Here is a 27,831-nt window from a genome sequence, read left to right as displayed (position 1 = left end):
GAACAAGTTATTCACTTTTGATAATGCTCTTTCTGGTGGATACTCTATCTAACCACAGATTCCTCACCTTTGGAATATCCCTCATGCAACAGAGTGGATCTGGAAGTTCTCTTAGCTGCGTGTATACTTTGTTCTGCCCAGGAAGTGACACAGCGAGGCGGCATATAAGCATGCTGATATCAGTTTCTTGCTGGACTCTTTCCACGCCCTCCCATGTGGAGTACAAAAGTAAGTGTGCAAACGTCTAATTTGGGACCTTTTTAGATGGTAAAAAGAGACTATTCCACAGGAATGGGGGGAGGGATGGGAGTGAGACATCTGAGGTTAGATAGATCCACCACCAGGAGCATTATACAAATTAAGTAACTTGTTGTTCAGATGTGCACTTCTAATAGCAGACTCCTCACCTTTAGAATAGTTAATAAAACAGTACCTGCTGAATTGGAGGGCTTGTGGAGTGAGCTCAGCTCAAAAAAACCTGCAGGACCATATGGGTGAAATGATCTTCCCGTCTGCCAAGGCGGTAGTAATTTGTGGATGTCTGCAAAATGCCAAAGTTGTGACATGCCTGACAAATGTCAAAGACAGGCACTCTGCGTGCCAACACAGTGGAAGCACTCTTGGCTTTGCTAGCATGGGCTCTCAGTTCTTTAAGAGGCGGCTTCTTGGCCAATATGTAGCAGATTGTAATGCAGAGGACCTCCCACCTTGACAAAGTCTATTTCTGCACTGGTTTGCTTTTGTTCGCCCCACATACGTCACAAAAAACCTATTGTCCATCCGATGGTTTCTGGTGCAATCAATGTAAAATGTTAAGGATTTTGGGGATTCAGTTGATGGAGCCTCTCCTCCTCTTTCGGCGGGAGAGAGAGCAAAGAACGCTGGCAGGGCAATGGATTACCCAGTGTGAAAAGAAATCAGAACATTTGCAAAGCTGCTGCACTTATCCCTCGCCACTAGTTTGTCTGGAAAAGAGGTAGTGTACGGCGACTGCACCGAGAGGGCCTATAGCTCACTCATGAGACAAACTTTGAGTGACTACAGTGAGGAATACAGTTTTGAAAATCAGACAAAGCAGCAAGCAGCTATTGCATTGGCTCAAAGAGTGTGAACATCAGGACCAAACTGAGATCCCACTGCGGCGTCACAAACAGCTTGGGAGAGTGGATGTATTTTAAACCTTTAATATATCGCAAACAACCGGTAACTTAATTAAGGACAGATGGTTAGGCAAACATAAAAGGGTCAACAAAAAAACGTTCGCAATGGTCCCTGCAAGATCTTGCTGGGCAAAAGGACAAAACAAAGAATAAAAATCCAACAATTTGGATTGCAAAGGGTCTGAGTTGCAGACGTCACACAGGCCACCAACTTGTCTCAGGGCCTGGCACAGACTTCATAGACGGGTCCCAGGGAGTAAGGATGACATCCACATCTTCAAGTGGTATATTAAATACATTCAATGACCACTGTTCAATCTTCATGTGTGTAAGTGTAAATTGTGCAGTTCAGGTGCGGAACCCTGCCCTGCTGTTGGGATAGGTGATCCACCCAGAAGTGACAGCCTGATAGCAGGACAGATGCTCATACCCAGAAGTTATGGCCACAATACTCTCCTACCCATTCTTGAGCCACAAGGATGACTTGACAAGGTCGACCTTAATCTTTAGAACTCAGGGAAAGAACGGCAGCAGCACAAAGGCGAACATAAGTCTCATGCTTTACTCTAGCCTAAATGCATCTCCTATAGAGTGTTCTTAGGAACTCCAAAGTACAGAGGTTCTCCCCACCATCAGATGTCTTGTGCTACCACTAGGTGCATTCGCAACTCATGATCTCCAGGCATCACCTGCTGAGCTCCTCCATCCTAACGTTTAAAGATCCCACCAGCTGGTTCACAACCAGGGAAATGCCCTGAGGCTCCAGCCAACTTCAGAAGCGCAGTGCCTCTTGGCACAGACCCTCATTCCACCCTTCTTGTTGCAGTACCACATGGCAGAGATGTTGTCTGTGACCAGCCTTCAGGTTGTGGTCAGCAGAAAGGTCTTTAACGCTAGGCGCTAACATAGTTATGTGCAGTGCTTAATTTGAGCCAGTGCTTTCCGGGGCCCAGCACAGCACTTAATTGGTTTCCGGTGCTCGGCACCGGCACTGAATTATCAAAATCATACTTAGAACAGTCTACCACATGGTGGCATTCCTCAACCATTCCTTTAGTTTTGGGGGCCTGGAATAATCTGAACTGTCGCATTTACATGGGAGAAAGATGGTTAGTTGTTTTGGCAGTGATGACATGGGTAATGGGTGGTGCAAGTTGCAGTGGCGTCCTGGTCAGAAACCTGGCACTTAATATTTTACAAATTAAGCACTGGTTATGTGGAGCAATGTTTCCGCCAGAGGCCAGAACCCTTTGCTATCCACCTCTCCCAGATAGCCTCTCCAACCCAGCAATGACGCATCCGTCACCACTATCATCCCAGGGTGGGGAAGGCAGGGGGGTGTGCGCTAATCAGATTGCAGTCGAACAGCAACCACTGCATACCTTTTGCAGTCTCCTCCAAAACCTGGAAAACATCCGCCAGGTTCCCTTGGTGCTGGGCCCACCAAGATCTCACTGCAGCACCCGCATATGCCACCTGGCGAGGTGGAGAGGCAGGAGGCCAACAGGAAAAGAAGGCTTAGAGCTGCTCTCACCGAAATACAGGACAGAGGCTGATATAATGGTCACATAGCCCGAATGTCCTGTACTCGTTGTTATGGAAGTAAGGCCCTGAACGGCAGGGAGTCCAGAACAGCTCCTATAAAAACAAGCATTTGCAATGCAATAGGTCTCGCAGTTGTTAAGAGTTTGAGCCATTGGCAATGTAAATGGCAATGCCTTTTATGTATGTGTTGGTTTTTCAAACGTAAATAAAAGGCATGAATAAGAAATAAGCAAATTATACTGGCAAGAAAGCCAACCAATGATAAGCAACAGGCTCATCTAAAGTCCACGGTAAGTATTGTTATTGTACACTAAAGGTCTCCTGCAACAAACACCTAACAAATGTCTGTAGGCAAGACCTAAAAAGGCAGACAGATTTCAAAACTGACAACTGATTTTACAAATACTCTGCCAGTCATCATAATCAAAATAACTTTATTCGGCCCAATCAAAGGCCATGAAAGCACAAAAATAAACACAATCTTCACATTGCCAGTCAGTTAGACAGTATTGTGATATGCCATATAGCTCTATGGGCAAATCCCCACAAGAACTATTCATTAGGTTGAAGATTCACACCAGGATCACTCACGGACAACCTCTCTACCCTCTTCATTAGAAGAAGTGAAGAACCATTAGAATCGTACGAAAAAGAAAATGATGGAGTGTGTAAGTAGTGTCTAGTGCGAAGCATGGAGCCAGGGTGACATGCTTTGGGCAATGGGACTCAATGTTGACCATATAAAGATGATGTGCTATTTTTGGTCCTAACAAATAACTGTGATAAATGGCCATGGTTCCATGATGAAGGACCAGAGAAAGACACCCAGTGACATAGAACTCATCATTCTCCAGACAGCTGAAAGGCGCTCTCCGTGGTTTTCTTTCTCAGAGAGGATACGGATTGTGAAGAGCTGGTCAATGAAGAATCTCTTGACATGGATTACATTCCTGACACTCAGCACACACCACTTTACAGTATCTAATCTCAAATCAGAAATGTCAGGCCTTGGGAAAGACTTGTCAGTGCATTGTGCTACAGTGGTTCGAGTAAGTCAAAAAGGCATGTAGTGTGGTCACTGCTGATGCCAGCTATGATGTGCGTGTCTCTGAACCAGTGATTATAAGGGTAGGGCCAGCTTGGAGGAGCAAAGATAAAACACATATACTGCCTAGCTCCTAGACCCCCGAAATACCACAACCTTTGGCACCGATTGTGCTACCAGTTAACAGTTCTTAACATCAATATGTACCCAGCCTTTCTACATCTTAGCTGTGGTCAGGGAACTGATAAGCATGAGTAAATGAAAACTCAGATAAGACGGTTTTCAGACTTACACACAAAAGCTATTTTCGTGCACAACAGAAACAGTTATCTAATTCTGTTGCCGAAACTTAGTCAAACTTTTCCAGTTTAGAAATAAACACCTTTTTTTAAATGTACCGCCGCTCGTCTTTCAAGAAATGTCTCAAAGTCAATAAAATGAACTCTAGCACCGAGCTTTAAAAAGAGAAAAAAAGCTGGTTTCAGTGCGTTACAAAACCCCTATAAAACGTGAAGGAAGTGAGCAGGGCTGTGCGTGGTGCAGTTGTTAAGTTGTGAGATCAAAACACCCCCACCCAGTACCTTGCTCATGGAAACAAAACACTGTGATCGTTACTCGTGCGACCAGGCGTCTGTCAGTAGCAACACTGCTTTCAAACGCAAACCTGTCCTCTGAGAGCGCGCTTTTCGCAGCGAGACCTAAAAAGCCTCTGCAAAGCAATCAAGCATGGCTTCAGATTGTTGATCAAGAAACCCAATGATGCCAGGTGGTTTGCCATCATCTGGCGGTGGTCTATGACTGATTGTGGCAAGCCCGCTTTCAACAACCAGTTGTCGAGGTATGGAAAAACTGATATCTGCAACCTCCTAATATAGGTGGCAACCCCTGTAATAACCTTTGTGAACATCAGAGATTGAAAGGCAGAAGGGGAGCACAGCAAATTGAAAATGCCCTTGGTTATCCTTCAACCACAGGTAACATCTGTGAGACTACAAGACAGGCAAGTGAAACCATGTGTCCTGTAGGTCCAAGGCAACCACCCAGTCACCAGGATCCAGGACAGACCTGGGCCATGTTGAACATTTTGAATGTGTCCTTCCGCAGAAAGGCATTAGAGCGCAAAGATCTAAAATAGGATGAATGCCTCCATCCGTTGCCAGACGAGGGAATAGCAGGAGTAACAACCCACCCCCTACTTCAGAGCTTGTCACCCTCTTTATTGCCCCTTTGGAGATTCACGCTCCGCACTCTTACATTAAAATGAGTACTGGTTGCCGATGCTGGCAACTTCTAGGTCACCAGACATATGGGCTTCTTTAGAACTCTACTTGGTAGTGCAATCTGCAAGGAGGCACGAGGTTGATGAACTGGCTAGACAGCGCAAGGGACACGGGATGTGGGGATCTAAAAGGAGATGTGGGAGCAGCCAGACCAGACCTGGGGGCATTAATTCCTGGGTGTGCCCACTGAGATAAACGTGTGGCGGGATAATGTATGATGTACGTAGTATATGCACATATGTACCTGTTTTACCATTAAAACTAATAAAAAAGACATTCAAAAACACCTCTTGCAGTAAACCGAGTACATGATCCTCTGAAACCAACTCTGATGTGGAAGGAAGATGTTGTGGGTCGAAAAGAAATGAGAGGACATAGCCCTGCTGGACGATTTGGAGGAACCATCTTGTGGTTGTGATGGACTGCTACCTGGGAAAAAATATTGAATCCTGCCTCACACAGTGTTTGTGTGCTGCTAAGAGCAGACTAAAATGACTTGGAGGCTGATTCTACATGTGACGGGGACGTAGAAAATTTGTGATCCTTGAGACTCCCATGTTGTCAACCTGATTATCATCTCCCAAAGGGACTGAGGTGAATGAAGTGGGGGTGGGATGCCTTGTGCTGTATATACACTAAACCTCTGGGGGAAACCAAAAGGACCAGATCTGAAGAGGGAATTGTCTGGCAGGGGTCAAAATGCCTAAAGAGTGTGCCATGACGTGCAGCTTTCCTTGAAGTGTTCCAGGGCAGAATCAGCTTTTCTGCAAAAAAGTTGAGATCTATCAGAAGGCATATCCCATAAGGGATGGCTGCTCATCTGTGCATGACGACAAAGCACCACTCTAGTGCGGACTGCTTGCCTCCAAAAGTCGGCAGTACTGAGGCCAGCCTAAATTGTATATTTGCCCGCACCCTGACCATTCTAAATGGTTTGAGAAAAAGAAGACCAGATGTCCTCTAGGACCATCAGAAAGATATTGCTGGACATGACCCAGAGGACATGCGTCTAACAGTGAAGCAGCCACCTGACAGTGGCTGACCTCAAAATTATGCTGGCTTAAGAGAACACCCATTTCCCAATTGCCCAATTCTTTTCGACTCCCTGTCTGCGAGGATATTGGTGAATGAATTAGGATTCCTCTTGCTGGTGGAAGCTTGGACCACCAAACTCTAAAAAGGGAGTCTGCTACGGCTTCATGGAATGGTAGGATTTAGGGGCTTAGAAGAAGATGTCCCAGACTGAAAAACTTCAGTAATCACATTTGCTTTAACCTCAACAAAAAGAAGTTGTAAATCGAGGACATCAGCATCACGTCCAGTAACAACGGCAGCGGTAGCACACTCTGCCATTGCGGGATGGGCATTTGGGGGGAAATAAACTCCATATCGGGGGAGTATTACGCCTACTGGCCTCCAGTAATCCTGCTGTGGGGGTAATCATATCATCTCCAAGTGGTAGCAAGCTGGTTTGAGTCAGAACCTAAAAGCTGGTGGAGCAACTAAAAGCTCCATGGCAGCAGAAGTGATTTGTCTGAAGCAGTCTGAATGAGAACTTAATGTGCTGGAGTGGAGTCGGAGTGTGACCTCGGTTGGGGTTCGAGATGCATCTGGCTCGGGTTCAGACACCGGAGTCAGCCCTAGATCCACCTCCAGGACTGGTGATAGCAGAATTGGCGTCAATGAAGAAGGAACTGGTGCAGATCTTGGATCCGGAATGATAGCCAGCACTGGAATCAGTATGGAACCCGAGACAGGTTTCAGGGGATCCGATAGTGCAGAGGAAGGATCTGCTGGTGAGAGCCCGACTGGAGGCCACTTTGAATCTTTAGAGCAAGGGCGTACCAGAGGGAGCTAGAAGAGTGCCAAAAATATGCAGCAGCCTCTCTAAAATCCTCAACCTGCTGTAGTAAACGTAAGAAGCCCCATATCTTGTCTCCAGAAGTGGACTTGGAGTAGAATCCCCTTGGCATGGTCTATAATCGGTACAGCATCTGATTATGTCAGAATGATATTCACATTTTTACTGTGACGATACACGTCTTGGCTGGCTCCTTTTTTCTGATGAATGAAGGAAGAATGACAGAAAGTGTCATCACTGGATTTCCCGTCAATCATCTGCACAGAAAGCTACATCACTGGAACATCCACTATCCATCTGCACAGGAAGTGGCATCACTGGTTTCCTGCCCACTGTAATCTTATCCCTCCTTCCAGGACCTATTTAATAGAGGCCGCAGTGGAGCGCACATTGCTGGCACACCAAAGGCAAGCCTATCTGCACTGTTTGCCCTTTGTGCTAGGGACCTAGGTTCTCCCTCTAATCACCTGCTGCGCACCTCCATCCTCTAAACACCTTCCGCCGCTCACCGCACTGCTGAAACACCACACAAAACGGAAGTGTTCACATGTGCCTCCAGCAAGTTCTCATGCAATGTCCCACAACCCTACACCCACCACTTCCGGATCCCCAGCACCCCACTTGCTTGCATTTACACAAATCAGCCACCAGCTCACATACACCACAGACAACACGCCACACTTGCATGCATGCTCTTCACACCCACTCACCGAACACACTACAGAGATATGGGACTGCACAACTATACCTCTAAACTGCTCTTTCTTACGGAAACATGGCTACACCTAAACTCCGCAATGAACAACACAACAGTCATTACCGCCGGCTAATAGATTGTTAAGAAAAACTGTCAGCACAAGCGGTGGAGTTGCCATCATATTCAAAGAAAATGTCAGATGCACCACCTACACAACACCCCTAACAGCTACATGGACCCCACACCAATTTTGCACCTTCATCCTGCTTGGAGACCTTAACTTTCACTTAGAAGATTTCACCAACCCAAACTCTACAGATCTTCTAGAAAACCTTTGAAACCTTGGCCTTGCTGAGCAAGTTAAAAAACCCACCCTCATCCCTGGCCACCTATTGGTACCAATTTTTCCCTCAATCAGCAACATCACCTTCACAAACTGAGCATCTATAAACCAGACAGACCAAAACCTCATCAGTTTCAGTATATCCATCCCATACCATCACAGACCTACCACCACAGGAACCGCATGCCGCAGCTGGAAAAGCATTTCAGAAGAGAAGTGGCCTTCTGGCCTCTCTATGCACGTGCCTGAGCACACTAGTGACTTGCTGAAAGCCATCAAAAAACTTCAACAGCTCAATGCTGGTTTTGCCACATCAGGACTAAGACTCGCATGGATCTTTTCTGCACTTGAAAAGGGCAGAGGAGGTGGGCTCCTCCTCTTCTGACATCACACCCTAGCGCTATAAAGAGCCTTCTGGAATCCTGCAGCGTGGGACACAAGCCTTACTGCAGCAGGACTACGAGTCCCAGGGATCTTTTCTATACATGTAGGGAGCAGAGGAGGAAGGCCCCTCTCCTTTTGTCATCAAGCCGCAGCACTATAATGAACATTCTGGACTTCGGCAGAGCGGGATGTGCACGGGTGGCACCCAGGCAAAGTCTGGGATAAGGGGAGGCAGTTCCACCCGTCATCGCCTGGAAGAGGCTGCTGAGCAACCCCTTCCTATTTTATCTATAGGTTTTAGGCCTAAAAGAGGATCTAATGGGCTACATTGAACCTTAATGCTCAAGGATTTCCTAGAGGTGGAACGTATAGTTATGAGGGCCTTGACCTCGCATCATGGCAAAGAGAATGGCGGCTGAACTCTCACAGGGGTCTACTAAATTGAAAAGAACTACAAAACATGCTTCCCAAAACTGTACAGCAAGAGCTACAAGAACGCTAATTGAAGAGGTTCAAACATTGCTGAATCCCAAAAAGGGCCCTAAACCATCTTGCAGCTTACCTAGGGTACTGAAAATATTTGTACAAGCAATAACCCCAAAAATCCAACAAGCACAATAGATTTCGCTATTTCGTCTAACACACAAATGGAAAATATACAAGCATAACACACAGAATGCTGTTCACAAATAATGAACAAACCTCCAGCTGGTCTTAGTCTAAATATATAGCATGCAATAATTGGTACGCTCAATTAGCTAGCAATGACACTGCCCAAATAGAATGCCAATCCACTGTAGCTGACAAGGGCATGATGAACAAGTTGTGATCACTGGGCAAGCTTTAACAAAAGTAAAAAAAAAAAAACCTTGCTGCAGTAGATTTACTAAAAGCAGAGGTATCAGAGCTTAAGACCATGCTAAAAAAATCTAAGTAAAGAGTCGGCAACAAAACTAGTTAACTCCTTAAGTGAAGACCTACATGCGAATAATCATATAGAAGACTCAGGCCACTTACTTCCACCTAAACCTACCTCACAAAAATATATAAACCCGGCAGGGAAATGATTTCAGCAAAGTAATAGAAAATACCATGCTAGAGAGCCTATGGATCTAACTTTTTCAGGAAATGTAAATGTAAATGTAAATGTGTGTGTCTTGTAAAGCGCACTGCTACCCGGAGGCGTCCTGGCGCTATAGACCGCTGGGGAACCCGTCCTGGCTTTCCCTGTGAGATGTTCCCTCCTGGGTATCTCCAAGGTGAAACCAGGCATCCCCGGCGTTTGTGGAGGGCCGTTGTGGAGTTGTGTAAAAATATTTGGGTGGAAATTGCTGGGTCTCGGCGCTACAATTGTCAGGGCCCAATTGTGTTGTGGCACATTCCTCGCGAAAGGCTTCACCCAAGAGCCATTGTAAGGGTAAGTATAGAGGAAAAGTGGAGGACTGTGCCCTCACGTTTTGTCAGAAGTGATCCTTAAATGAAATACTGACGTTCTTTGAAAGTTTTATGTGCAAAGTATTTATTTCATGTTACATCTGTGAATAAAGAACAGCCGACACGTGTTTCGCCCTGGTGGCCTATAGGCCGTGGGCTTTTTCAAGGCTGTTAGAAAGCCGGTATCTCGTCTCTGCAGTCCTGGAACAAACAAAAAACAAAAAAAAAACGCAGAGACGAGATACCGGTTGTGGAGATGAGGCAAGCTAATGCCCAGAGTTGCAGAGTGTGATCCCTGGTTAGAGCAGGCACCGAGGCGAGAACTCGAGTCCGCTGAACCTGGTTCACGACCCTGTCGCGTCGGGGAATGAACCCTGGTCCCGGGCCATCCTCTGCTTCCGGGTCTGCCGCCTCTAACCAGTGAGCCACACCACTCAACTAGTTTCTCTAGGAGATCCACCTGGACAAATACCCATAACAAAGAGGGGTATATGCCTAGTCAAATAGGGTGGGTTCACTGGGACCACCATCCCAAATACACCTCGGAACATCGCCCCGTAAAAAGGGAGGGATAGTGTATCTGATAAATGTCTCTAAACTTCTTCCTCAGATTAGCAAAGACAAAAAGTCACTGATAAACAAAGTTATCTTCAGAGTAAGAAAACCTTGACAGTGTTACTTTCTGATTGTTCAGACATTGCAATTGGCAGAAGTTCACAGGTTCTAGATTGCCATATCTACATGAATTGCACTTAATCAAAATTATGTGGGCAGACTGGTAGCCCTAGATGTTCGTGCACTGTCCGAAAACAGCACTGGCATTCAACTTAAATATAAAAACCCCCATTAAGATCATAAAGAAAATAACTGAATCCAATGTTCAATCGCACCAGGGAAAACACTGATTATGGTTTTGACCAAGGCTCAACCCAACTTAACATGAAGAGCACAGGGCCATGCCTGCAGGGAGCAGTAACTGGGGATGATCCATTGCACATACTACATGTAGTTCAATAGAGAAACTAGATATTTCTTGTAACTCTGTTGCTTTGCCCTCTCAGGCAGAGAAACCGTGGGAACGAAACAGTTCTCCTAGGCACAGTGCAATAGGAAAGATTGAGGCACACGTTAGGCCAAATGTGAACATACTGTCATGGAATGCGGCCCGTTTAAAAGCCAAACTCGGTGATCAGGAGTGGGTCCATTTTGTGGATCAATTTGATATATGCATCTTTCAAGAGATATGGCCATTAAATACAGCTTATAGATCAGTATTATATAATTTACTATAGAGGCATCTCATAAACAAGTAGGTCGACCAGCAGGGGGACGATTAATCCGGGTAAGCATTGCATTGGCTTGTAAATTTAAGCAGTTACCATTAATTTGATGGATTTACTGGCTCGAACGTAAGCTGCAGGCAAGTCATTAAGACTATTTAATATCTCCAATTGAAGCACTAGTAAACATATTGAATGCGACATTTTACATAAGTGGAGACGTATTCCTACTGATTCCGATATTTACCCAATAATCATAGTTTGGGGGGGGTGTTGATTCCACATATGAACCATTAGATGACTGCTCCTGCTTTACAGCTGGACGGTCTGACTTTATCCTATGGCCTTAAGGAATCTAATGGGCGGTCGAGATCAGATTGATTGGGGGCTTACACTTATAACAGAGTATGCTCTACAGGTTGGATTGATTACACCATGATCAGTGCAGTCCAATTGTCTTCCTTGGTGGCCATGGCAGTAATAGAGAGAATGGATAGTGATAATACACACTTCATACATCAATAGCTGGATCACCACATGCACCCATACCCTAGCTCACCTCAACCATAACCCAAGCGCAACCGAAAGGCTAGAGCCACCACAGACCAGCTGGTACACACAGGAATTCAGCCTGACAAAAGGCCACCTCAAACAACTGGAGTGCAAATGGAGAACAAGTCAAGTCAATGCAGATAAAGACATCTTCAAATCAGCCCTAAGAATCACCCATCAACAGATATGGACCACCAAATGCACAGCTCTTGCAGGTTATATTAATGCCAATGCTAATAGCAGCAAGGAATGTTTGTCAACATCAACAATTTCATAGCACCTCCTGCCGTCTCCAGCGACATCAACACCTCACTAGACTGTGCACAAAGCTTTCCTGGGTTTTTCTGTACAAAATTCCCTCCATGCTCATGGCAGATGAATAAACCCATCACCAAAGAACTCCTACAAATTAGCAAAGAACTAACACCCATCCTTTTTTTTTTTTTTTTTTTAATTTTTGAAACCTTTATTGTGCAACATTAGCATACAGATACGGGCCCACAACCAGTCTGGCCGGCCTCGAAATCGATTGGTAGCACAAAAAGCAAGGTAGGAACGGCCCAGCAGTCCCAGAGACAAAAAGCAGCAATTATCCGAAACATTACTTATAGGAACAAGGGACCTCTGAGTACAGGATAAATGAGGTTAATTTTTAAATTTTTAAAAAGGAAGGATCAGACGCATTCAATCTCCCAGAGAACTTAGCGGGCAATGATCACAGCTGATTATAACAAAACTAAGGGTAACAATCGAAGGATCGGCATAAAAGAATACGTATCAGGATGGTAGCATACAGTCACAGTAAATGCTGGTCATTACCCGCCCCATGAACGTGGAACATCTGAACTAATGTTAGCGGTAAGACTAACAACAGAAACGATAAGCAGCGCTACACCTAGCCACCACACTGACCCAAAAAGAAGAAGAAAAAGTAAGAAGAATCAAGAAAAGAAAGGAGATAAATAAGGCCCATAGAAACTAAAACGAAACAGAAAACCCCGCCCCCAACCCCCACCCTGCACGCATGCGGAGGCTACGGCCTACCCCCCCCCCCCCCCCCCTAGCAGTGTGCCTGTCGCCCGAAAAACCGAGACCCGAAATTTAGATACAGATAAGGGAAAAAGGAAAAGAAAAAAGGTGTAATATAATACCGGAGGAGGGCAAACCCAAAAGGCTCCCGGTCTCCCTCGCCATTAGTGTAATCGCCACCCCAAAGGAAACAGTCAACTACTACAGTCTCTTAGTACAATAGAAATGGGGGCGAAGCATCACATATTGCGCAATAAATTGTATCGTAGGAACTCGCCAATCCCCTTCCCCTCCAGCCACACAGACATCCAGCACTAGTGGAAAGCACTTAGCCCTGGCCCGTCCTTGTAGGTCCCCCATGCCATGTCCACAAAGGAGATGCCTTCTCAGCAGACAAAGGAAAACAAAATGTCCACGCGCGGCCGGGGCACAACTCGCCATCGCAAAATGGACGACGCCGGCAACAGACAGAGTCTCCTCCATTGTAAACAATCACTCCCAGTTCCAGGTTTGAAAAGGCATACCACCGCGAAGATACAGGGGCGAGGGATGAGGCAGCAGGCAGTAGAGGCAACAGTAGTAGAACCAGTGGCCGAGTCATCAGCGGCGCTGTTGCGGAGGGGGCCACTGTCAGATGCTGGGAAAGGCGTCCTCCAAAACAAAAGAGACATGTAGACAGTCTGCCCCAGACACCCACACGATCCGGGGTCGTCCATTCCCCACCGCATCCGACCAAAACCACAGGATCCTCCTCAAACATAGGTGGGGGCAATTCCTCGCGCATCTGGGAGGCATCCGAACGCAGTTGCCCCAGTGTAATCGCAATGTCATCAAGCCTTCCACTAAGCGCTCGGTTGCCATCGCTGCAAGCAGACTGAAAATCATTCAGAGCGGCAAGGATGTCGCTGCTGGACAGCACAGGCTGAAGTCCCCACATCGAAGAGCTGCTCGGTGCCTCACAATCGCTCTCACACCGCACTTCAGCGGACAAAGGATAGTGCTCCATTTTACGCAGGCACCCGGCAGGCGTTTCCAGCTGAACGGGAGAACAAAGGCAGGGCAGGGATAAGACCGGTTTAGGCAGACTACTGCTAGAGTCTCGATGGCTTCCAAAATGTGAACCCGAGAGGCAAGCAGTGGCAGCGGTCGTCTCCTTTACGATGCAACACCAGGCTGGAGTACGGGAGCGGTCAGTGAGAACCGGGCAGGATAGAGAACAAAGCCGATAGGCTCACCTTTCACACTCCGCAGTCTTTATCAGTTCCAACAAGCCACCACGCCGAAGATGCGCTCCAGCCGCACCGAGTGACAGCCGGGGCACCCTCGAAGAGGTCCGCTCCGGAGTTGTTGCTTCCCGGTGGGCCGACTCCACCCAGGTCCTGCTGGCCGCTGCCGATGAGTCAGTGCCCGGCCCCACTCAGCAATCTAGGGCTCGGCTCAGGGTCGTACGAGGCCAGTGGTAAACTCCACCAATACGTCCGTCTGCGAGGCCGGTAGAGACACAGGAATCGCGCATTCGACATCTGCGCGCATTCATCGTTGCCCCGCTGCCATAAAATACCAAAATCGTGCTCAGGATCGTCTTGCGGAGTTCAGAGGCATACGGAGCCGGGAGCCTACACGTCCGTGTCGATCGCCATCTTGGCTCCTCCCTCCTAACACCCATCCTTAAACCCATCCTGCTCTCTGCTGAATCTGCTCCTTTTTAATGGACAGAACACAGCTGTCAGCCTGGCACCTTACTCCTCAGAAGCCAACATACTTATCTGAGGAGTGTTTCAAGGTTTTGTGCTCTACCCCACCCTCTCTCGTCAATGAATACATGATCCCTCTGTCCAATGTCAACTGTGTAGACAACATCAACATCCTTTCCTACGCAGACGACACTCAACTCATACTCTCCCTTTCAAACAAGACCCCAAACACAAGAAACAAGTTCACCACCTTCATGACCAAAGTCACTAACTGTATGAAAGCAAACTGTCTCGAGCTCCACAGTGAGAAGACAAAAGTAGTGATCTTCAGAAAGAAAACCTCACCCATGGACTCCAACTGGTCGCTGGCCAAACTGGGACTGACACCTACACCCAGAACCCACGCTAAGACCTTTGGAATAATCATCAACAGCAAACTGGACATCACCACATAAGTCAACTACGTCACTGCATCCTGCTTCCACATCTTCAGGATGCTAAAAGCTCCTCAATTGACTCCCTGGCAACACTAGAAAAACTGTCACTCTTGCCGTAGTCACTGCCATACAGAAAGCACCGTCCACACAGGGATCACCAAGAAACTCACTAGAAGACTACAAACCATCTAGCACTCAGCAGCCAGACTGTTCCTCAACCTCCCACACAGAACTCAAATTACACCACACCTCAGGAACTCCACTGGCTCCATAGATACAAACATGCTCAATTAAACACACACACACACACAGTCAAGGCACTGCACAACACAATTCGCCCACTTATCTGAACAGTTGCATCGCCTTCCACCAACCATACAGACACCTCCACTCCGCAGGACTCTTACTCGCACACATTCCACGCATAGACAGAACCAGATCAGAAGGATGGGCATTCTCTTACAACAGTCGTTAAGCGTGGAACGACCTACCTCCCCACATCAGAGCCTTCTCCTATCTTCTAGAATTCTGCAAGAAGCTGCAGACTGGCTTTTTAATTAACAAACCTACCTGAGGTAGGGCTAGGCACACTCAACTGCTCAGCGCTAGGCTACCCTTGTGGGGTGGTAGTGCCTTTACAAATACACATAATATTATATAACATGGACTTCACATGAATGACTGTCTTTATTGGGAGAGCCGGAAAAACTAAATGACTAACTAGATTTTCAACTGATTTTGATTTAATGGCTTTATTGTTATTTTTAAAAGTGTCTGAAATGTTTGTGACATCATAGGACATGTGGCTGGTACACAAACTGGTGTTTATGATATTAAATACTGCAGGTGGCTAAGAACAAGGGGTTATGGAAAACTGCCAATTGGTTCTCTAAAAACAAATCCTATTGTCAGTGCAAAGGGTTTAGTTGAGATCTGGAGCCTATGTTGGAAATTGTGAATGCAAACTGCTTAACTATAGATAATTGTATAAATATGCCTTTTAGTCCCTCAAACCTATACATCATGTAATCTTTGCACAATATTAGGTAATGCCATGTCATCCTCGTCATCAGCCAGCGCAGCTAGTATAATCCAATGAATTAGGTGAGCAGATTAAAGTTTGGTACCATGCCCGACAAGTAGCCTTTAATGTTACAAACCCAGATAAATGGAAATAATAGGGAGGGTTGAAAGCACAGCTATACAGAGGAACAGCAATTCTGTTATACACAAGGAATCAAAAGACAAAACATAAATGCACTGATTAAAAAGGAAAGTAAAAAATTGTTAGCAACGTAATGCTTCCTCAACATAAAGCTTTATCTAGGAACTCTTTCTAATTGTGATGGAACTTTCTCTTTTCTTATCCTGCTTGACATGCGTGTGGAGAATATTATGTCAGTGATTGAGTAAATGCTTAGGGCAATGGAATTACATTCCACTTCATGATCTTTTTGATATATCTTAGAGTATTTGGAAGGTGCAAAGCTAACCACCTTAAACCTCCCTTGCTTTCACAAACTGTGAACCCTTTTAGACCCATAGAACTACAGGTCTCATTTGCAACAGTGACCATAATGGATTCCTTCTCACTATGCATACTTGAGGGAATGAACTCCAGAGAGTCAGTAACTTTGCTGGTCAAAGGTTTCAGTGCACTGTTGCCTCATCATATTGTTCCAATTTCAGATGTCAGTCAAACATTTTGATTCATACAGACCTGGAAGGGTAAACTCTCAGAAGAAGGTGGTGGTGGTACCACTAGAATAACTGACAGCGACCTCAAAAGCCACAAACACCTCCTCGCCACTACACAACCATCTCTGCTTGGGGAACTACATAACAGCCAGCAGAAACTGAAACAATGTTATGTCGTGTGACCACTGAACTGCCATGCAAATCCCATTCACAAAATCTAAATAAACTTCATCGGCTTCAGAACATTAAATGCTTGTATTTCACTTTTTTGTTTTTAAACAGAGGCTGCTGCGGTGTCTGATTGTACGTCTTCCATGCTTTGGATTTGTCCATTTAAAGGCAGATGCATTCTCCTAATATAACCGGATCTCAAGCACCATCCGCAGGGTAAGGGGGCACAAAGTATTTGGAAGCCCATTTTGTGTGAGAATACATACTCCAGAGTTGAGCTTTTCCTGGCAAGAAACAAAGATGAGGTATCTTCTTGTCTTTGGCGATTACACATTTCAGAATTAGATTTTTCGTCTTCCACTTTTTACTACTTGATAATTACTGTATGTCCAAAGATCTTTTTAAATCCCACTGCTAAGAAATAAAATTGGTTGACTACTGTTGTGAGCTTCATAGTAAGTCACCATTAAATGTATTTGACTTTTCAATTTAATGTAAGGTGGTGATATTCTGCGGAAAAGCGAAAATAGTCTATAACAAGTGCACACAGGTAATAATGAAAATGTGTTCCATATGTATTGCAGCTTTCTTGTCTGTACAACTGCCTAACAGTTTTGTAAGAAACAGGTTTTTATTGTAAATATTCACCATATGCTTTAACATTTGAACAAGAGACTACTTTCATTCCGGTTAAACACATCTGAGATGTAAAAGTTCACCGGAAGCAATTGTCATTGTGTGCAAATTCTAAATATATAGCCAAGTAAATGTTTGGTAAATGGAATTCTGATTACAGACCTCGATGGTATGTGCTGAGGCTGCCGGACCATGTACGTTGGCACTGCAAACCTGTTAGGTGTAGCAGCCTACAAAAACAAAACAAATTATATTTCAATATAAAAGTGTAACACATTGGAAAGTACAACTGAGTTTAATAATAAATACTATCTACTTTTAACAAAGCATATTGAAAGCCTAACAGTCTTGAGATGATATCAGCAATTCAGCCACCCTGTTTCATTAACAGGAGAGGGAGAAGGGCGACTATGGAAATGGAGGAAGGAAATGAAGGGGTCAGGCAGCGAGAACTAGCGCGATGAAGCAGGCTAAAAGATAGGGTGAGAAAGACAAGATGGGTTAGAAACAAGGGGAGAGCAAACTTAAAAGGAAGAAAGATACAGAGGTTAAATCAAAGAAAACAGACCTTGAGAAAGCGGCAAGAAGACAGGAGAGCTGGAAGTGAGTAACATTAACTGTCTAATGTGAATTCGATGGCAATAGTATTTAGTTTGCAATAGGCTTCCACAGAAGCAAGCAAATGTCACAATTACATATTTAAGCAACTGGAAATGTTTTAAAAACACCAAAGAGGGGGCGTGGCCAAGATGGCGGCGGAGTAGGACGCCTTTTCGTGCCGCTCCGGCGCTGATCCAGCATAGCAACTAATAGCACGATTTTGGGGGCACCCACGAGCCCCTACGGTGGCGGAGACGTTCGCCTAGCAGAGCGGCGGACGTTGGCGGGGTCCCCGGAGCGGTGTGACCCCCAGAGCACCTGCGAGGACGTTCGCAGCCTACGGCCTGTGAGACCCCGGGCTTTCCAACCATCGCGGCCCGGCGTGGTCGAGGGGCGGGGCCCTAGATCCGCCTGCAGGCACTGGAGCAGACGGTCGGCTGAGCGGACCGGAGTTTGGACGAGGGAGGTTCTATCGGCGAGACCTGGCTCATACCCCGCCACACCTGGGAGAGAACCCCTGGCCAAGTAGCGCCACTTGCACGACCGGTAGCCCCTTGCTAACGCCATCGACTGGACTCCCCACGTGGGTGGCGCCTGCGGCCTGCTTGAACTGTCCGAGCCTAGGGCCGGGTCGCTGCACGGAGCCGGACGACGACGGGGCTCGGGAGTGACTCTATCGCTCACTGGTGGCGGAGGCTCGGAGGACCGAGGCGGCAGATCGCTGGCCCCCTGGAACTCCCGTCTGGGATACGGGAGACGCTCACAGTCGAGTGACTGAGGGCGGGGAGCCTGGTAACGGCTGGAGGCGAAGGAAGAAACCGAGTGCCTGGCCCGCCGGCGGACCCCGCTGCTTCCTTGGCCACGTGGAGCCGACACAGGGCGTCATGTCTACAGTGCAACGCAAACGAAACCAGGGGAAGGACAAGGCCTCCCAACAACCGGCCTCCCCTGGAGCTAGTGGGTCATCAAGGCAATCTGATGAAGACGCTCCGGTGACGAAGGCCTTCATGTCGGAGCTGTTTGCCTCCATCAAGGAGGACATATCGGAACTCAGGTCGCAGCTCGCCTCCGACTTGCGGGAGGTGCGAAGGGACGTGGACGGCATAGGTGAGAGGGTGGCGACCCTGGAGGACAGGGACCTGAGCGTGGCCACAGATGTTCATATGCTCCAGCAAGACATTATCCGCCTCACCGAGCAGAATTTGGACCTCCAACTGCATACGGAAGACCTTGAAAACCGCTCCCGTAGGAACAACATCCGTATACGGGCGGTGCCCTGGGACGGTGAGGCGGGAGACCTCCGGGGATACGTACAGGAGCTGTTCCTCCAGGTCCTAGATGAGGAGGACACGATGGAGATACGGATGGACAGAGTGCACCGGGTGGGCTTGCCGCGGCGAGGGGGGGGTCCTCCCCCCGACATACTGGTGTGCGTCCACGATTTTTAACTCAAGGAGAGGATACTACGGAAGGCCAGGACCATCGACTCACTGCAATTCCGTGGCCATAGACCCCAGCTGTTCCAGGACTTGGCGGCCTCTACCTTACAAAAACGAAGGGACTTCCGTCCTATCACAGCATTCCTGAAAGAGAGGGGGATCGCCTACTCTTGGGGGCACCCTTTCAGAATAATTTTCAGATGGCAGAACCGCCTGGCCCAAGTACGCACACTTCAGGCGGCAAAAGAGCTTCTGGGATTGGCGGATGTTCCATCATCACAGGCCACGGCGGCCTCCCCATCTCGGCGGCGCCGCCGATCGAACTCTTGGCACAGGGTAGGGCGCTCCCCCGCCGGATCCCCTGCAAGACAACGTCCGGACCTCTCTACCAGCCTGCAGGAACGAGGGGCAGCGGTCGCTTCGGTGGTCTCGGCCACGTTGGCTGCTTCACAGCTCAGCTCTGGGGCGGCGTGATCCCCAAATGGCGGATTGGCGCCGGGAAGGCTCGGGCCTTCTGATCGAGGGTGTGCAAGTACTCTGGTGGAGACGACCTTGATTACGGCCAAGGGGAATAGTGGCTTCATTCCTGTGGCCTGTCACTCGATTGGGGGCTTCCTACGGACTTCGGCCTACCGATCCTGTTGAGTATGGTTTTTGCACTTTTTTTCCCATTTTTGTACAATGTTCTGTGTTGGTTCGGGGGGGTTTTGGTTGGGGGACTGTTGGGGAGGGGGAGGGGGGGCCGTGACGGCAGGCCTTTGGGGATGAATGTCGAGACTGAGTGGTGGGCTGAGCCTACGACTGTTCTGGGAGCGTTTGGGGGCACGTGGTTGGGGGGAGGGGTGGAAGGAGGGTTGGGCGCCATTTGTATTTCTGGTAGCAAGATCTTTGGGAGGTGTCTCTTATGCCGATTAGTATAGGCACTTGGAATGTCAAGGGCTTGAATTCCCCTCAGAAGAGACAGAAGGTCCTGAAATACCTTGTAGACCATCACCTTGATGTGGTGGGGCTTCAGGAAACCCATTTAGCTCGAAAGGATGAAATGCGGCTCCGACACAGGGCGTACCCCATTGTGTACAGGTCCTCAGCTGTCACGAAGCATCGGGGGGTGGCGTTAATGTTTAAGGCAGCGTTGCATTTTCAGCCTGTGGGAGTCCGCACCGATAGAGAAGGACGGTGGTTGATTGTCAAGGGGCACATCCAGGGCAGGTTGTGTACGTTTGTGGTGCTCTACTTGCCTAATTCGGGCCAAAATAAGTACTTGCAGGAGCTGCTGGAGAAGGTGGGGGACTTTGCGGAAGGACTTGTATTCATGTTGGGTGATTATAACTTGGTCTGGGATGGGGAAATGGACAGCTCGGGGGGTCGGAGGGCGGACACGGGGGTTTTCTCGGGGAGTACACAGAGAGGGGTGGAGGAGATGGGGCTGGTGGATGGTTGGAGGTTTTTTCACCCTGCTGTGAAGGACTATACGTTCTTTTCCCATGTGCACCACTCCTACTCCCGCCTGGACTACATCTTCCTCAGCCAGTCCCTTAGAGGGAACATCTTAGATGCCGCCATTCTCCCGATTTCTGTCTCGGATCACAGTCTTCTAGTGCTCACGCTTCGGTGGTCGCCGCCGGACACCGCGAACCGGAAATGGTACTTCCCGGCCTCGGTGGTCCGGGACGAGGTATCCCATCAGGCCTTGCGTCAGGCCATCCGGGACTTTTTTGATAGCAACCCCCCCTCGGACACGTCCCTAATGACTACCTGGGACGCCTTTAAGGCGACGATCAGGGGGACGTGCCTGGGCCTCAACTCGCAATTGAACACCTTACGTAGGAAGGAGAGGGAAGCGCTGGAGGCAGAGGTGCTCGCGCTTGAGAGGGAACACAAAGCTAATCCCTCGAGGGTGACCCTGCGTCCCCTAACGGCAGTACGGGGCAAGTTGACGTCTCACTACGCGAATAGGGCTGAACTCACACTGTTGCGGCTGGGCCGGCTCTCCTACTCTGGGGGCAACAAGATTGGTAGACACCTTGCCCGGCAATTGAAGGATAAGAGGGAGCGGGAATACGTAGGTGGGATTAGAGACTTGGCAGGAGTGCTTCAGCACGATGACGGGGCGAAGGCTGATGTCTTTGGCCGCTTCTACGCCGCGTTGTACGCGGGGGAAGAGTTGGATGCGGCTAATCAACGTGCATTTTTGCAGCGCTTATCGCTTCCGCAGGTGCCAGGGGCCTGGAATGACTTACTTGAGGCTCCGATTACAAGGGAGGAGGTTCTCGCGGCTATTAAAAACCTGAAACTACACAAAGCCCCCGGCCCCGACGGGTTCACCGCTGTCTTTTACCAGACCTATGCGACTGAGGTGTGTGACTTCCTGGTCGCCCTCTTTAACGACATGGCTGGACCTGGGGTGAATTCTGGGACCCTGGCGGAAGCAGTGATCACGGTCCTGCCGAAGCCGGGGAAGGACCCGGAATGGTGTGCCTCATACCGCCCTATAGCCTTACTCAACATCGACGCCAAGCTCTACTCGGCTATATTAGCGAGCCGCCTGCAAGACCTGCTGCCGTCGATTATCCATGCGGACCAATCGGGCTTCATCAAAGGCCGCCAGACGCATGATAACACCCGGAGGGTCATCCACCTTATAGAGAAGGCGGACAGGTTCCGCATCCCGGCGGTCTTGGTGGGGCTGGATGCGGAGAAGGCTTTCGACCGCGTTGACTGGGGCTTTCTCTTCCACACGTTACGGGCGTTTGGGTTTTCCGATCGCTTCGTCGCGATGGTAAGAGCTAACTTCTGCAGCCCGCGTTCACGGGTGGCGGTGAACGGCCACTTGTCGGCCTTCTTCCAACACTCGCGGGGCACTAGGCAGGGATGTCCCCTCTCGCCCTTGCTGTTTGCACTCAGCATTGAACCTCTGGCGCTGGCAGTTCGGGAGCATGAGGGGGTGAAGGGCATCCCGTTCACTGGGGAACAGCACAAGATCACCCTGTTTGCAGATGATGTCCTCTTGTCGTTGGCCGACCCCGCTAACTCCCTTCCGTGTGTACGTGATATATTGCTGGAATTTGAGGCAGTGGCCGGCTTCAAGGTCAACTATGGCAAATCGCATGTCCTGAACCTGACCCTATCTCAGGCCGAGGTGGCACGGGTGAAGGCGACGACACCGCTGGCCTGGGCCACGGGGTCCCTGCTATATCTCGGGGTACTCCTCACCCCGACAGTGGGCGGTCTCTTTGCGGCCAATTTCCCGCCCCTCATGGCCAGAACACGCGTGGAACTGGAGAAATGGAAGCCTAGATTCCTGTCCTGGCTGGGACGGGTGCATGCTATCAAAATGGTCCTTCTCCCCAAATATCTATACCTGTTCCAAGCCTTGCCTATTCCACTGCCCTCTACCTTTTTTAGCCACCTCAAATCGATGATGTTGAAATTTGTCTGGCAAGGCGGTCGGGCGCGGCTTTCATTTACACTCCTGCGGCGCCTGCGAAACGACGGAGGGGTAGGCCTTCCGGACTTCCACCTCTACTACAAGGCGGCCCAACTTAGAGTTATGGTGGAGTGGTCGCAGCAGTTCCCTGACAAACACTGGCTGCACATGGACCGGAGTGTGGCAGGCCGGTCCATCTGGGACCTAGCGTGGAAGCCGAAGCGAGACCGCCCGGTAAACGCGTACATTAGTACCCCCACGGGGACTACGCTGAAAGTTTGGGACACACTGGCCAGTGACGAGAGATGGACGACCTTCCCATCCCCGTTCACCCCTTTGCATTTTAATCCAGAGTTTTCCCCGGCGCTCACCGAGGGCCCCTTTGACGTTTGGAGGGAGGGGGGATGCCGGGCATTACTTCACTTGTTCCATGGCCCCGAACCCTTGACGTTTGAGAACTGCATGCGGGACTATCAAGTGCCGCCGGGGGAAAGGTACCGGCATTTACAACTGCTACACTGGGCCACTTTGCCCGCGGTGCGAGAAGCGGCGACGAGACCTTTATCCGACTTTGAGGCCTTTCTCCTGAAGACCTCGGCCATGAAGGGGGCTATCTCCTTTTTATATCGGCTGCTGCTCCGCTCGGCCCTTTCCCCTAGACCGCGTTACATGGAGCAATGGGAGGAGATGGTGGGGAGGGATATCACTGACGGAGAATGGTCGGCGCTTTGGAAGGACATGACGCAGTTTAACCACTCCATACTCTTGAGGGAAGCACATTACAAAACGCTAACGCAATGGTACATGGTTCCGGCTCGACTTCATCGCATTTTCCCGGCGGCCACGGACAGGTGTTGGAGGGGTTGTGGCCTTTTGGGGGATTTCCGCCACGTCTGGTGGGATTGCCCGATCATTAAGCCCTTCTGGGCCGAGATCTTATCGCATATTAAAGATATTTTGCAGTACCCTATCGATGACTCCCCCGAATTCGTTTTGCTGGGTTTGAGAGATCCCGGCCTGGAACACCAATCGCGAGCCGACAAAAAGATCTTATGGCTGTGCCTCGGCGCGGCCAAGCTCACGCTGGCCTCGGCCTGGAAACGTAAGGAGGCCCCGGCGGTTTCCCTTTGGCACTCCAGACTGTGGAGACTTTTGAGTCTCGAGAGAATGGCGGATATATTTATAGGCAAATATAAAAACTTCAAGCACGTGTGGGGCCCCTTGGAGTCCTTTCTTTCTGCTGGCTTGCCTTCGGCTGTTTGCCCGGCGTCATTGAGGAACTTGCACTTGTTTCAACTCTAGAGTGTGCTTGGTGTATGCATGAGATTTGCGAGCGGCGCCGTCACGGGGGGGGGGGGAGGGGGGAGTTTTGTTTTTGGGGGGAGGGTAGGGTGTCGCATTGGGACAGTTACTTCACCGAGATGAGGCATACTTGATCGCTGGAGAACTCCTGGACTAATTGCTGGCTGCACTATTTGAGCTACCCCTCGGCGGGGGATTGCTGCGGGACTGCCGACTTTACCAGCACTGAAGACTTTTTTGCTTTAATGCCCTGCCTCATCTTCCTTTTCAGCCTTCCCACTGTGTGGGACCTTCCATGCGACCACTGTGATGTCTTTTGTTAATTGTTATTTTTTCTCTGTATGCAAAATAAAAATTTTACAAAAAAAAAAAACACCAAAGAGCCTAAAAGAGATGTTTTTAGTACCAGTAACAAATGCAAAAACAACAGTTGATGGACAGAATGCAGAACAATGTCATACATTCACCCCAGTACAGAGATCTGGGCCTAAATCCATCGTTTGTTTGCTCATCAAGCCACCCCAGTTCAGACATGGCCATATGCAAATAAGCCTTGACCCTGTGCCTCATGGGAACAGTCCAGCCTGAACTGCCAAGCCATGTTTTCCCTGGACCGGAATCAAGCATCCTTGGACCGGTTTCTGGCTATCAGCCGTCATCAGCCAGGATAGCTTGACTCCAGTGGCGTGGAGAGAATGGGACTCACGTCTGAGCATACCCGTCCCACTCTGGGTGACAAATTCAAAAACAACAGTTGATGGACAGAATGCAGAACAATGTCATACAATCACCCCAGTACAGAGATCTGGGCCTAAATCCATCGTTTTTTGCTCACCAAGCCACCCCAGTTCAGACATGGCCATATGCAAATCAGACGTGACCCTGTGCCTCATGGGAGCAGTCCAGCCTGAAATGCCAAGCCATGTCTTCCCTGTACCGGAATAAAGCATCCTAGGACAGGTTTCTGGCTATAAGCCATCATTAGCCAGGATAGCTTGACTCCAGTGGCGTGGAAAGCACGGGACTCACGTCTGAGCATACCCGTCCCACTTGGGGTGACAAATGCAAAACAACAGTTGATTTGACAGAATGCAGAACAATGTCATACATTCACCCCAGTACAGAGATTTGGGCCTAAATCCATGATTTTTTTCTCACTAAGCCACCCCAGTTCAGACATGGCAATATGCAAATCGACCGTGACCCTGTGCCTTATGGGAACAGTCCAGCCCGAACTGGAGTCCAGCTATCCTGGCTGAAGACGGCTGATAGCCAGAAACCGGTCCTAGGATGCTTGATTCCGGTCCAGGGAAGATATGGCTTGGCAGTTACGGGCAGGACTGTTCGCATGAGGCACAGGGTCAAGACTGATTTGCATATGGCCATGTCTGAACTGGGGTGGCTTGGGGAGCAAAATAGTGATGGATTAAACCCAGGTCTGTGACAGGGGGTGAATGTCTTGGCATTGTGCAACATTCCGTCTGACAATGAGTGTGTGTCTGCTATTATTCTCTTCCACTTTTCCATAAACAGAAGTTTCAATTATGTCCGCCTGGCCAGAGTTGACTCCATGCACGAGGAGATTATATATGGCAAATCTTATATGATGCTGCTGCTCGCCATGCACTTGGGATAATGTTTCCAAAAGTCTCAACACGAGGCAGAGGGCTTAATGTGTGAACGGGCACCTCGTGCAATGAACAGCACATGTGATCCTTCCTTCTAAGGTCAAATGATCAACTTGGTACAGGAGCCATAACCTAGTTGGCAGGTCTTAGAACTTTTTGACAACATGTTTGTTTAATGTACATCTTTGTGAGACTCCTATTGCTGTTTGTGAAAATGTTCAAATTCTGAGATCAAGATATACTGATTTTTGAGGGACGGTGCTAAAGTTAAATTATTACCAAAACGTTTTACAGGAACCATATGAATCTATTTAAATTAGTAAAGACCCTGAAGGGCTACCAATGTTGGCTGGACAGAAATTGGTTTGTGTGTTGGAAAACCTTTATCTAGAGCTGGCAGGCGGTTGATGCCTTTAAGAATGCATCACAGATGATTGGGGAAGGCAAAGATAGACACCTCTGACAGTCTTAATATCTAATAAAATTATAAACTCTTCCACTACAATGTGTTTCATATTGGATTCTACCCATAACAATACTGTTGCGAGAGGGAAATGGTATGAGATAAGATGTGTTATGTTACTAGGGATGACTAGTGCCCGATCATCCCTGATCTTTTCCAGAACTTTGGGCAGGAGAGGTAGAGGCGGGAAGTAAAACTTGCTCCTCTTGCAACAGAAAGGACAGGTATTCCCCAGAGATTTGCTCTGATGCAGGGGGAAGGGTTGACAGAGCATAAGAAATAAGAAAGCTTCAAAAGGACTTCTAAGAGATCCTCAGCCGGAGCCACAGAGAAAATGTACCCAATGCAGACATCAGTCACATTTGAGCTCTCCTGTGAAGTGAATGATTAAAGCTTCTGCCTTTTCATTTCACACTTTGGAAGAAACTGGACTTACAGCTGCACTGCATGCCGACTGCACTGTGTCAAAGTGGTTGTTCCTTCCCTGGAAAAGAATATCAACCTCATAATTCATTGTTTATAACCAAAAACATAATGATTCATGAGTACCTGGTGTGATACTGTCTCTAAATGGAACACTTCCAACTGTTCTTTAAGTCCACCCCGCCCAAATTGGAAAGACAAAATCACAACTAGAGCATGCTGTAGTTGAACACCCTTATGCAACGGTAGCATATTTAGGTAGACACATGGGATCAGGAAGATGGAGGAAGGCATCAAAGAAGGCAGATACAACCTTGCTGAATGAAGGTCTAGGATTCAATGTGATCTCCAAGCAGAGTAACAGTAGCATTAAGAGTGTAACCCTGCTTCACCCCATGAAATTAACCAAAGAATTCAAGGCAGATGGTTTCAGTATCAAAGGTAGTATTTTCATTCACCGATGACAAATCACCAGTCAAGGGTAACTTCCTCTAGTTATTGAACAATTTCAGGGAATTAATGAAAGTTGAGGAGATCTGCAAAGCTACGGAAGCTTGAAACTGCAAGGGGGCTTTCAGTTGTCAGTCGCCCATATGTGAAAAGATGTGCAGGATCTGACAGCATAGAGGCATCGCCACCACAGCAAAGATGATAGCAAAGACCTCAAAGCTGATTCAAGTAGAAGGGCAGAAACTTGAACTGCAAATGGGAATACACAACCATAACAGAGAAGTAGTTGTGGTGAGCTTTTCTGCCTGCAAAGTGTAAATATTCACATTGGTGATCTACTGACATCAATAAATCTCCTTGACTTAGGAAAAGACAAGCCTTTCAATGTGACCACCTTGATCTTTTCTTGTTACACATTTTTTGATGTACCTTTGTTCAGAAATGATCCCCTCTTTCCCATCTGCACTCTTTTTCCTAAAAGAAAATATATGGAGGACACGTCCTTTTCCTGTTCAAAATGGTGCACTTCTTAACTCCATGCCTAAATACCAGGTTCAATACCTCCCCTTGAAGAAGTGCGAAATATTTCACAGAGCAAACCCGGTGAACTGTAGGGTAGGGAGCTGGAATTCAACACTGTATAGGGTGCTCTACTCCCTTGGAGTCAGTGGCATAACAATTACTATATGTCTTCATCTGCCCCTTGGCAAAAGAATATTACAACTGCTGTCAGTCCAAGATATGAAAATGCGAATATGGTTTTCCAGATGGAGCACCAGTGAACTTGCTAAAAGAATATGCTGGACGTCTTTCTTCCAGACCCACAGAAGGAGCCGTCTCGGTTCACCTTCTC

General features: G+C 48.2%; 1 protein-coding gene across 2 annotated transcripts in view; it reads right to left on the bottom strand.

The window, feature by feature from the left end:
• ADAM9 (ADAM metallopeptidase domain 9) overlaps positions 1-27,831 on the bottom strand; it is a 563,447-nt gene that overhangs the window by 34,188 nt on the left and 501,428 nt on the right. For both annotated transcript variants that reach the window (XM_086943740.1, XM_086943741.1), the window contains exon 21: positions 17,409-17,476. In XM_086943740.1, the coding sequence (XP_086799866.1) occupies positions 17,409-17,476 (68 nt within the window). The remainder of the gene's footprint in view (positions 1-17,408; positions 17,477-27,831) is intronic.

Source organism: Lissotriton vulgaris, chromosome 11 (assembly GCF_964263255.1).
Source record: "Lissotriton vulgaris chromosome 11, aLisVul1.2, whole genome shotgun sequence".
Lineage (NCBI taxonomy): Eukaryota > Metazoa > Chordata > Amphibia > Caudata > Salamandridae > Lissotriton > Lissotriton vulgaris.
Note: the sequence above shows the minus strand (reverse complement) of the source record. Positions and strands in the feature narration are given on the sequence as shown.